General features: G+C 42.4%; 1 protein-coding gene across 3 annotated transcripts; it reads left to right on the top strand.

Annotated features, from left to right (window-relative positions):
* Positions 1 to 905: 905 nt before the first annotated feature.
* adprhl1 (ADP-ribosylhydrolase like 1) lies at positions 906 to 10,930 on the top strand. Of its 3 annotated transcripts, none has more exons than XM_026165373.1 (9): positions 906 to 2,851; positions 2,954 to 3,204; positions 4,405 to 4,569; positions 5,814 to 5,939; positions 6,127 to 6,267; positions 6,364 to 6,491; positions 6,585 to 6,717; positions 6,802 to 6,967; positions 8,316 to 10,930. In XM_026165373.1, exons 1-9 carry the CDS (start codon positions 2,709 to 2,711, stop codon positions 10,390 to 10,392), a joined length of 3,330 nt encoding a protein of 1,109 aa, XP_026021158.1. In that variant the 5' UTR covers positions 906 to 2,708; the 3' UTR covers positions 10,393 to 10,930. The 3 variants fall into 3 exon arrangements, with proteins under 3 accessions (XP_026021158.1, XP_026021174.1, XP_026021166.1); XM_026165389.1 differs by having other exon boundaries at positions 2,950 to 3,204; XM_026165381.1 differs by having other exon boundaries at positions 906 to 3,204.
* The last annotated feature ends 597 nt before the right edge of the window (positions 10,931 to 11,527 follow it).

The following is an 11,527-nucleotide window of genomic DNA, read 5'->3' as shown; positions in this document are numbered from 1 at the left end:
TCTCACATGTTTAAGCTGCAGGAGATTTCACTTGTCATGTTTGCATAGTAAGCTAACGATTAATAAGACGATGTCAGAGGAATTGGTGCGCAAATTATCATCACTCACAGATCAGTGCTGTCGCTCTCTATACACAGTTCGCACGATTGCAAAGTGAAAGCAAAAAAACAAGCGCAAATTCAAACGCGACTTCAATATGTCACATATTGACAGTGGCTCACCGATGCCAATGACATAATTACCCAGCTACATTTCCGAAAGAATGCAAAAGCATTGACATATATTTTTCCTTCCTACAATAGCCTGACAGGCAGGGAAGAGATAGATTTTGGTAGCCCGACTGAAAAAATCGCTAGCCCCGGGACGTCGGGCTAGCGATATTGCGAGCCCTGTATCTGATTGAGGAATCACTCATCTTTGGAAAAGAGAGTTTATTACAGAGAAATGTCTCTTTCCAAAATAAAAGCTATACTATCCGCTTCTTCTGGGCTATATTCTCAGCAGCATATTAAACAGCTGTCTAAATGACTCGGCTAAAGTTAGTAGCATGCTTGTTGTTTTTGTCTTTGCACTAGGATGATGTCGGCGTAAATGTGCAGTCATATTCGTTGTGTTCCCACTAGTGCTTTCAGGTTAATCTCGTTGAAATGACGTTAACGCCACAACACGGCAAATCTCCGTTAACGAGCTACCGCCAATCGCCCCGTGCATGGGGCTAGACGGCCAACACGTTAACGAGTGAATCTGCGTTTGACTACTCCGCCTAGGCTGCACTGTCGACCCTAGGCGGAGTAGTCGAACGCAGATTCACTGAGCGCTCAACACAGACAGCATCGTCAGAAGGAAAGTTGATAAAATAAATTACAAATTTTGTATTGTTCGATACATATGCGTACCGAACCGAAAGCACTGTATCGAACGGTTCAATATCGATACGAATATCGTTGCACCCCTAGGCAGAAGGTACCAGAGCTCAGGTCCCCGTCACCCTCTCCTCAGTCAGGGTGAGCTGTGCGGCTTCCTGTATTTGTCAGTTCTGGTTCTGTCATGTGTTGTCACTTCAGTTAAACCATGTGCTGAAATAAAGATAGTAATTCTCTTGCATCTGCAGCTACCTACAGGGGGAAATAACTTGACAACCTGGTTGGAAATGCTCATATTTATGTAAACACAGTCACTCATAAACTGTGGTGGTATGTGTGTGAATGTATCATTTTCTTTCTTTCTTTTTTTTTAAGTTCAAGGTAAATCGGGACTGGATTGTGGGTTCACTTCCAGACTGATTATTGCGTCACAGTGTTTGCCGTTGTAATTAAGTTAGACATCTTGCTTTAATAACAAAGTTTCCGTCCTGTCAGCATCGCCACCGTCAGCCAGGGTGGCTGTTATCTAACACCTGTGGTTCAGGAGTGACAAAACAACTTCCAGTATTTAGTGTTCTGTTACATTCAGTGCATTTTTAGTTGTCGAATGTGCGATCGGCTGTTTCTAGTCGCACGTGGTCATGGTCTTTAAGACAGTGTTATTTTTGCTGGCAAGAAAACAGGTATTTACAGAGTAATGTTTCTGCTGCAAAAGCATACCGAACATTGTTTTCTTGATAAATGTTGTCAATAAAGCATGTTGTTTTTAACAATCTTGTAAAAGGTGGGTTTTTTCACAACTATTTGTAGTTTTTGATTTTAGTTTAGTTTTAATTAACTACAGTTGCCTTGATCCAGTGACCTTTGTATATTTACCCCTCAGAGTTTTCAAACAGCTAGATGGTGATGGGCAAAATGCTTGAGAACTATGAACATTGAAGTTTTATTGAAAAAGAGAAAATGATGTCATTGGTAATGTGCTGGAGAGGAGTCGGAGTGCCCTCTGCTGGACAAACTATCCGATGACCCCACTGTGAAATGATCCCATGCCTCTTTGTTTTACTTTTTTTTTTTTAAAGTTCTTTCAGCTCATATTGAACAACACATACCAATTTATAATAATAATAATAATAATAATAATACATTTGTGTTATATAAAAGTTGTTTATGTCCAGTTGCACTTAACACAAACCCAGCACAGTGATTTCAGAGATGTTTTTAAAAAAATCAGCAGGAAATGGGAGGGGAGAAAACATCCTCCTGCTGAGGACGAGTTGCCCATCATGTTTGAGTGTATGTAAAATGGCTACTTGTTAACAGTTGCCTCTTATCAACTTGCATTCCTGCTGTATATCATCATGATCATTGTTCTTCTGGTAATGCTTTGTCTAGTGTTACTCTGAGTATAATAATAAGGGCAGCTGATGAATGTAAATAAGGGTTGGGTGTGGCACATTTGTGTAATTTGCAGTCAACCAAGTAGGGATTAAAGAAACTGAGAACAGGTCTCTACCAGTGCACATAATTGAAGCATAGATCAGCTGCTGATGTCAGAGGAGGTGATGAATAAAGATGCTTAAAACACTGAAGGAGGGATTAAAGTGTTGAGCTCTTGAGCTTATATGGTATCAGGGGGTCACTGATGCTCCCCTCTTACTCCTCTCTCATGGGACAGGAGGATTCTCAACAAGGTCCAGCACCAGCTGACAAGCTTGCACTCGAGCCCACAGCACATTAGCATCCTCTCCAGTGTGTCCGGCCCCTGTTACCATTCCACACCAAGCTTTGGTACCGGGGGGATTGCCTTTTTAGGAGACACCTGATCACTCACCACCGCCCAGCTCAATGAAGCTGAGGCTGATAACACGATGCTTTCGTGTTTGCCCGCCCTTAAGAGTTTGTCTGCTAGAAACTAATGAGAAACTACAAGAGAGCTGCGAGGATGGGGAAGGCAGTAGAGCTCTGATGTGTCACGAACAAAGGAAAATGTGAGTTTTGACAAAAACTTCGAGAGCTGGAGAAGCTTTTTGAACTTCTTTAGGATGTTTTGGGGGAAGAAAGTTTGATCTGTTTCTTGTTTTTTGAGGTAGTAAAGTACACCTAAAAGGACCCAGATCAAAAAGCAGCATGGAGAAATTCAAGGCAGCCATGGTTTTAAGTGCTGCAGGAGATGCCTTGGGCTACAGAAAGGGCCGTTGGGAAAGGTGCACCTCGGGAAAGATAATCCAAGAGGAACTGGCCTCTCTGGGGGGACTGGCGGCCCTAAAACTGGATCCTGATAACTGGCCCCTAAGTGATGCTGCGCTGATGCACATGACCACAGCAGAAGCACTTGTAACAGGTACGTTTGGGATTAATGACAATTATGATTTATGATTGTGATTCTGATCAAGATAAAAACACATATTTTACACCCAACTTCACAGAAAACCAATAATGGTCCGTCTTTTTGTGTTCACGGACGCAACCCTGATTTGATGCAAAAATAGACACGTAGCATCTGGCCTGTTCAGACTGGCTCTAATCTCTCTGTGCTCAGAGGGACCAGAATAGCTGCTTCTATACGGGCAAAGGAAGCTGCTAATCACGTTTTGGCAAATCAAAACTGAATGACAAAACCTCACATACCCTGATCCATCTCTGCCACAGGGGGATCAAAGACAAAAATCTTAACGGGAACCTTACTATGCAGGCCTTCACCCAAATGCCCTCTTGAGCTCCCGCAATGTGGCTCGAAGTTTCCAGGACAGAAGAGTCCAAAATAGACTACTTTGGAAAAGCCTGTCCTCTGCTCCGCTGTCGGGAACAATAGCAGGCCTGACTCCTCTGTAATCTGCTGGTATCATGTGTGCCTGCAGATGTGGCTCAAAGCCAGTGACAGTGGTCCTGAGAAAGAATGGTGATGACATATTTTGAGATTAGCAAGCTCTATTTAGCAACAATCCAACATGCCTGCACATATGCACTTATGCACACATACACACAGCAGCCAGATAACAGCACATGGAGTGTAATGTATGCTGCGCTTCTCAATGTTTGCCCTGTCACTGGACTTACAGGGACAAAGTAAAAGCAAATGTTACAGCAATTATTACTCATTAAAGTAATTACATTACACAGTCTTCTTTAAAGCAGTGAGTAAAAATTTAATCTGAAAGAAAATAGTTCATATTTTCCCAGCACCTTCTTTCCACACATGCATTGGAGTGGACAGACTTCTTTATGAGTGAAGGTCTGAGTCCTTCATCACAAGTTATGAATCACTGACTAAAAGGTGGTTCTTCTCTGTCCACACGGACACTCTCTAATCCACACACACACATGTACAGTCCACAGATTCTAGCACACTGTCTGCGGGCTCTGCTTGTGGCTCCCAGTTGACCTCATAGTGTGTGGAAGTGACTCCATGCACGCCGCTGCTAATCAGCAGTGTGGCAGGCTGAGGCTAAATTTAGCTCATCAAAGCACCACTCAGCTCATCTTCCACGCCAGGCATGAATGACTTTGACTCGGGGGTTTGTGTGTGTGTGTGTGTTTCCAGATTACTGGTGTCTGGAGGACCTGTACAGAGAGCTGGTGCGTCTCTACGTTGAAGCCGTGGTGTCTCTCCAGGGCCGAGTCCCTGATCCCGCCACAGTGGAGAACTGTGCTCATCTCAAACCTTACAACTTTCTGCTTGCCTGGCACACACCTTTCAATGAAAAAGGTCACTGGAGATTTTAAATATATATATATGTAAATTGTATTTTAGAGTTCATGATCACATACGGTTCACATGCAGTCATCATGGATTTGTAATAATTTCTTGTTCTAATGTTCCAGGTTGGAATGATTGTAAGTTTGAATTTATTTTCTGTAATTCACACAGGGTCAAAAGTATACATACAGGCTCACTTATGTCTTTAAACTTGACAAGGTCTATTAACTTCTTGCTAGTGATCATGGTTGACTGTAACAGGTAGTTTCTCTTTGTGAGAATAAAAAGGATTTATTTGACAGGACTCACTGGATTGACCAATACTCAAAACAATGGGGAACTCCAAGGAACTCAGTGAAGATATTAAAGGGGGGAACTGAAGATTTATACAAGCTGAAAAGGTCTCTTGGAGATATTTCTAAAACAAACTGCAGAATCCAGGATCATCAGTTCAAGCAACTGTATGTAAATACAAGGAACCACCCAGGCTCGAGCCTAGCAGATACAGAAAACTGCTGGAACACCAGCTTCGTCATCCACAGCGAAGCCAGTTTTACATCGCCTGTGATCGAAAGGGTGCAGACCAAGAAAGAAGTGCCTTCTCCAAAACCAACACCTTTAAGCTGGACTAAAATATGCAGCTGTCCACATAGACAAGCTAAATCTCTTCTGGAGAAAAATTTTATTTGACCACAATGACAAGGACAAATGTAAGAACACTGTACCAACTGTCAGGCATGGTGGTGGTAGCATCATGCTCTGGAGCTGTTCCTCCCAGGAATAATAGTACATTGCACAAAGTGGATGAACGAAGGAGAACTACCTCCAAATTCTTCAACTTCACCTAAAATCAACATCTTGCACAGTTAAATGAATTCTGCCAATAAGAGTGGTCAAATATTCAGACACAAATATGCCAGAAGTTTGTTGACGGCTGCCAAAAACTTGTTGAGATGCAACTCGCTAAGGGACACTTAACAAAATATTAGTGGGGGTGTATTTATATATATTTGACCCTGTGTAGATTGAATTTATTTTGGTTTTTGTCCAAACTTGTGCACCCAGTTTTTTTTTAAAGTTAGTAAACATGCTGTACAATCATTTGACCTTGGACAAAGAACAGTTCAAAGAAATTAAAAGCCTCAAAGTACCATGACATTCATACCCATGATGAGCTTATGTACGTAAACTTCTGACCACAGTGGTTGATACAGTACAGAAACGTGTATCTGGATACATGTCTCCATGTTCAGGGTCTGGGTTCGGTGCAGCTTCCAAGGCCATGTGTGTGGGCATGAGATACTGGCAACCAGAGAGATTAGATAGCTTGGTGGAGGTCAGCATTGAAGCTGGAAGAATGACTCACAACCACCCTACAGGTGACGATGTTAACAGCTTCTAATCCTAAGAAATCTGTCACAGGCAGATAATTAAGCTGCTGTTTGACTGCGTAGTATTTCTATTTTAGCAGCAAGAACACAAATTTATTATGGATGTAACTGGTGAGCCTGAGCTATCAGCAGACTGATCAGGCGAAGTGTCTTGTGATCTCATTTGTGGCTTCAGGCTTTCTAGGTTCCCTGACAACGGCACTATTTGCATCCTACGCCATCCAGGGAAAACCTCTTGTGACATGGGGTCGTGAGCTCTTGAAGGTCATCACACGAGCTGCGGAGTACTGCAGGAAAACCATACGGCACATGGCAGGTTAGGCCGGGCCTGTCTGTGGTATGAAAGAAAAAGCATTTAATATGTGCACAAATGTCTGTGAAAGTTGATGTGTGAATGTGTATTCTAATGCAGAGTATCAGGAAAACTGGTTCTACTTTGAGGCCAAGTGGCAGTTTTACCTTGAAGAGCGAGAGATTGATAAGGAGGGACACAACAAAGCTTTGTTCCCTGATCGCTATGATGCTGAGGAAACAGACAAAGTAAGGCTTTTCTTTCAGAATTTCATGCCAATAGATGATAGTTCCTAACAGGCATGTTGCATGCCCGTTAACTCTGTTTTTCTGTCAGTACAGATGTACAAGCGTTGGAGTTCAGAGGGCCGCGCAGGCCGGAGAGGCCACGATGCCCCCATGATTGCCTATGACGCTCTTCTGGCCGCAGGAAGTGACTGGGCTGAGCTGTGCAAACGAGCCATGTTCCACGGAGGTGTGAGCTACAGCTCTGAGGTCCTTCACAGTGCTATGAAAGTGATATTTAGTGTAACTCATACTCTTTGTAACTTAATTATAGGTGAGAGTGAAGCCACGGGCCTGATTGCGGGATGTCTTTATGGCCTCCTGCACGGCCTGAGCCAGGTTCCCCCAGGTCTGCACCAGGATGTGGACAAAAGAGAACGCCTGGAGGAGCTGGGAGAGGCGCTGTTCAAGGCATCATCTGCAGAGAAATGCATAGACAAGTAATCCTGATATTCACTGGCCTGAACTCTGCTGGCTAGCAGCGACTCTGCACATCACTCTAGTAGTTTTAAGTTGTAGCCTGCTTCCTCCTTACTACTTTTGTCGTGCTATCCTTGGTTTTCCTTGGATCAGTATGTACAGATCTAGTTGCAGATCTGTCATGAATAACCTTTTATTATGGGTCACACTATCCAGCGTACAAAGCTGAGAGGAATGCTTTGTGTGGGATTGTCTGTTATCTGTCAGTCTAATATTCAGTTGATGGTAATGCAACACCTTAAGTGCCATGGAAAAGTATTTGACGCTTCCCCTGTGTGAAAAAGTATTTGGGCCCCTTGTTGAATCATAATTAACCACAGGCATGATTACTGGCAGACCTGTTAAAAAATGACTTAAATAGAAGTAGGCTAAAAGATCTCAGAAAGCAACACTAAAGAAACAGCTGAGAGACTTCTATCAGTCTGGAAAGGGTTACAAAGCTTAAAGCTTTAGGATCCCAACGAAACAAGCTTTGAGCCATTATCCGCAAATGGAAAAAACTTGGAACAGTGGCGAACCTTCCCAGAAATGGCCGGCCTACCAAAATTACTCCAAGAGCGCATCAACGAGTCATCCAGGAGGTCACAAGGGAGCAAATATTCTTTTCACAGCACTCTAGTACCTCACATACTAACGACTAATGACATGCCTCAATTATACTGAAATGACAGAGCAGTGGGGGAAAAAAGGTTATTTTATAACCTGCTTTAACATGAACTATGTACTTTTTAGTCCAGATTAAATGTATTTTTAGCGCATGTGAGATGTGGTTGGGATGATTTTAACGTTTTTAAGTCATAGAATATTAATTTTGTGTTCTAATACCGTGATTATTATTGATGCTCTTGTCAGCAGCACATTGTCAAAGCACCTCTACACAGTTAATATTAAAATGACGTGACAATTAAAGTGTAGTTATATCACACGTAAAGTGCCCAGCTCTCTTTGTCGCCTTAATTTGATGCACAGCTTCATAATTCTATCAGACTTCCTTCTTGTTACACAAATCGCCCTCACAGTTTCCTGAACTAATTATCTAATTCATGCTGCTTTGCTACCAGTCTGGACATTTTGCTACGGGGTTAAAATGACTGCTGGAACTCCCATTTACAGCAAAAGTATTGTTTTTTTGTTGTTGGTTTCTTTTGCTTGCTGGTGAAATAAAACATGAAATCAAAGACATGCAGTTCTAAAGCACTTATTCTGGCGATTACTCCCTTAAAGCTAACTCTAATGTCCCCCCTTCTCTGCTGTAACGACTGCGCTTAAACAATAGTGGTGGTTTTACATGTCCTCTATTCTCTGTAGACAAAACTCTCAGAAAACTGCTAACATCCCGGATGCCAGTATGTTGAAGAAGTTGATTAGAGATCCAAAATGCCGTCCGGTGCTCCGTGGGATTCTCGAGAGTCTCCTGCAATACCTGACACAGGATCTGCCCAAGTGGATCACCAGAAATAGAAACTCGGAAAAGCCAGATGTAGATAATATATCACAAAGAAACGCAAGAAACAAACATCGTTCTGAACCAAGAAATGAGTCTTCAGTGAAAATGGCTCAAATTCAGAGAAACTGTGAAATTGTTCACCTGCCTGAACCGGAAAAAATAACCAGAGGGAAAACTGCTGAGACAAGTTCAAACCTCTCGGAAAAGCGCTGGGTGGAGACGCAAAGAAACAAAGGAAATCATACAGCAGGAGACTTAATACCCCGACGCCTTACCACATTCCAGCTGCTCCAGTCCAAATTCATAAGATCCACACCCAAACCTCCCATCACCCATCAGAGGGAGGTGGGAACTCTCCCCTGCAGTAGAGGATTGCTGGGTAACATGAACCGAGACAGCGAGGATGGCACGCAGAAGAGGGAACGAGCCAAAAGACAACGGAAGAAAGAAGGCGGCGTGAAGGATATGGTGGCCAAGTTTGCCATGGCTGAGCAAAAAGAGCAGAAAGTGCTGAATAAACAGCCGGTCAAACCAAGACTCATTGGAAGAGGGATCCTCTTATCTTCCATTATTGAGAAGTTCGAGACCATGGCGACTGTGTGTCAGGGAAGTGATTTAAAGATTTCTCATGAAAGGAGTTCTCAAGGAGTCAAAGTGGCAGTTAATGTAAAAGACAAGGTAGCTTCTCTTGAAAGAGAACAGGAGGGCGTCCAAAGTGTCCACAAACCAAACGCAGAGAATCAAATTCTTCTCGGGCCGGAGCCGAAAGAAGATGAAATTAGAAATGTGCAGGATGACAAGAAAGATCGGGCACACTCACACTCGGGTGACAGAAAAGATTTGACGGCAGAGCAAATGGGAGAGAAGAGCTTAGATGATGAGGTTTGCTGCTCATTAAAACATGTGAAGGCTCAAGCTTATGATTTCAGCGTCCAACGGGAAGAATGTGATGATGAAGAACATTGTAGCAACAACAGACTAAAATATGCACATGTAGAGCTGCTCTGTTCAGCTTCTGTGACAGAGTGGTCGTTCCCAGAACCTTACAGGCTCTTGCCTCAGGTAGAGTTTCCACTCAAGTGGCATGTGGTGACAATCAGGACCTGCTCTCCTGTGTGGTCCATGTGTGTAGATTCCTCTTTCGAGCAGTTAGAGCAGGAAATCAGTCCAAATAGTTCAGAATGCCCAAAACAGGACAAGACAGCGAGGATAACAACAGCTAGTCCTGGTGGAGATGTGCAACAGTCTCTCAGTGAATCAGCTGCAGGTGAATCCTCCATTGCTATAACCAAAGGCAATGCAAAACCCAGTATGAAGGAATTTTCTACACACGCACACATCGACACCAATCACAACATAGAAGCAAATCCCCGAAGACCTATGGCAGTTCAAAGCAGGTTGCCCAGGTATGTCATCCCACGTGTTTACAGTTTTGGTTATCAACAAGGTCCCGATCAGAATAATCCCTCCTCTCAATTAGCTCTGCCCCCACAAATCATAAATCCTATCGATCCACTTCCACCAACGCAATCTGATACGTCTTTGGCTGCTCTTAGCACTGCACTAAAGACGCTGGAGAACTTTCAAGACACTAACCCAAGCCTGCGTAATGGCATCAGCCTCCCTACACACAGAAGAGGAACAGCAGCAGAGGGTGAATCACAAGAAAGAGACGGGGAGGTCGAAGAGGAAACAAAAGCAGCAAAACCAGTGGACAGTAAAGGCACAAGTACGATGCAGAGCGTTCGACTTTTAGAAGATGCTGCCAGTAAGGAAACGTTTGAAGACAGTCAGGTCTCTGCTGTAACTTTACCTCAACACAAGAGAGAGGATGCAAAGCAGAGACCGAAGTACACGACAATCAACTACGGGGATCCATCAGTCAAGCAAACATATAAACCCAAAGTTATACGATTTACTGACACCTTCACGTTCTAGACTGATAAATTCATGTTTTCAGTTTGCCCTGACAATACTGACTTACAAATGAACCACCAGGTAACTAGTATTATTCAATTAATATTATAAACAGCAAATTAGCTGCAATCCACAGGCTCATACAAACTAGGAAAAAGTCAAAGTCTAGTGCCGTTGGGTATCTTCTGTCATATTTATGGTATATTACAACATACAATATCCCTCCCAAGAATACTAACATTTTTACTGATAGACCAAATGTGTGTCATGGTTGAGTTGTTGCCATTTAAATCTGTGCGCAGACAAACAACACTGATGTTACACTCATTTGTCTTTAAACTGCTTTTCTTTCTGAAGCTGTGGTCTGACTGAATTTACTGTAAATGTGCTCAATGAAATGTTCAGGAACTGTACAGTACACACTGCTGTTTAAGTTTAACTGTATTCTGTCTACATATTTTACATGCAATACCCCTTTAATGCAATATCCCTTCTATTTGTCCATGAATAAAATGAAACAACACAGTATTATATGTTAGTGAATCTAGGTTGTTCATTTCTTTTTTTCTAAATAAATGCAAAACAGGACAGGAGCAGAACTCTAAAAATCTAAATTTTCCATTTTCATATGTGTGTCATTCAGGTCACCGACAGCAAAATACAGCTGACTGGGTTAATGAAGTTCTTAGAACCTTAATAGTGCATCTTAATAATATTCATTCATTTGTATAGATTGTTGAGTATAACTGAGACAGAGGGAGGCAAAAGTGCTGTCCACATCTGTTAGCCAGGTAGGTGACATGTTTGTAAAGTTTTGTATTTATATTATTTTAGAAAAATGGGCAAAGTGTTCTTTAACCTCCTAAGACCCAAACTCTTTTATGGCATGCATTTTTAATTTCTCATTGCTATTTGGGCTGATTGGGACCTAAAGAATGTAAAAACAAAGAATTACCAGAATTTGTTTTTGAGAAAAATGAGATCCACATATGAGGAGATTCATTTCAGATGTTGATAGAACAGTGGCATAATGTCCTCCTAAGTGCATATCAGGCCCTTGTAGAGAGTATTTTGGTCTAGACGTCCCAAAATGTGATGTCCACATATGTGCCAGGTCCTAGGAGGTTAAATACAATTTCAAAATGATTAAAAACTG

The sequence above is a fragment of the Astatotilapia calliptera genome, chromosome 1 (genome assembly GCF_900246225.1).
Source record: "Astatotilapia calliptera chromosome 1, fAstCal1.2, whole genome shotgun sequence".
Lineage (NCBI taxonomy): Eukaryota > Metazoa > Chordata > Actinopteri > Cichliformes > Cichlidae > Astatotilapia > Astatotilapia calliptera.
This window is presented reverse-complemented; position numbering and strand designations above follow the sequence as displayed.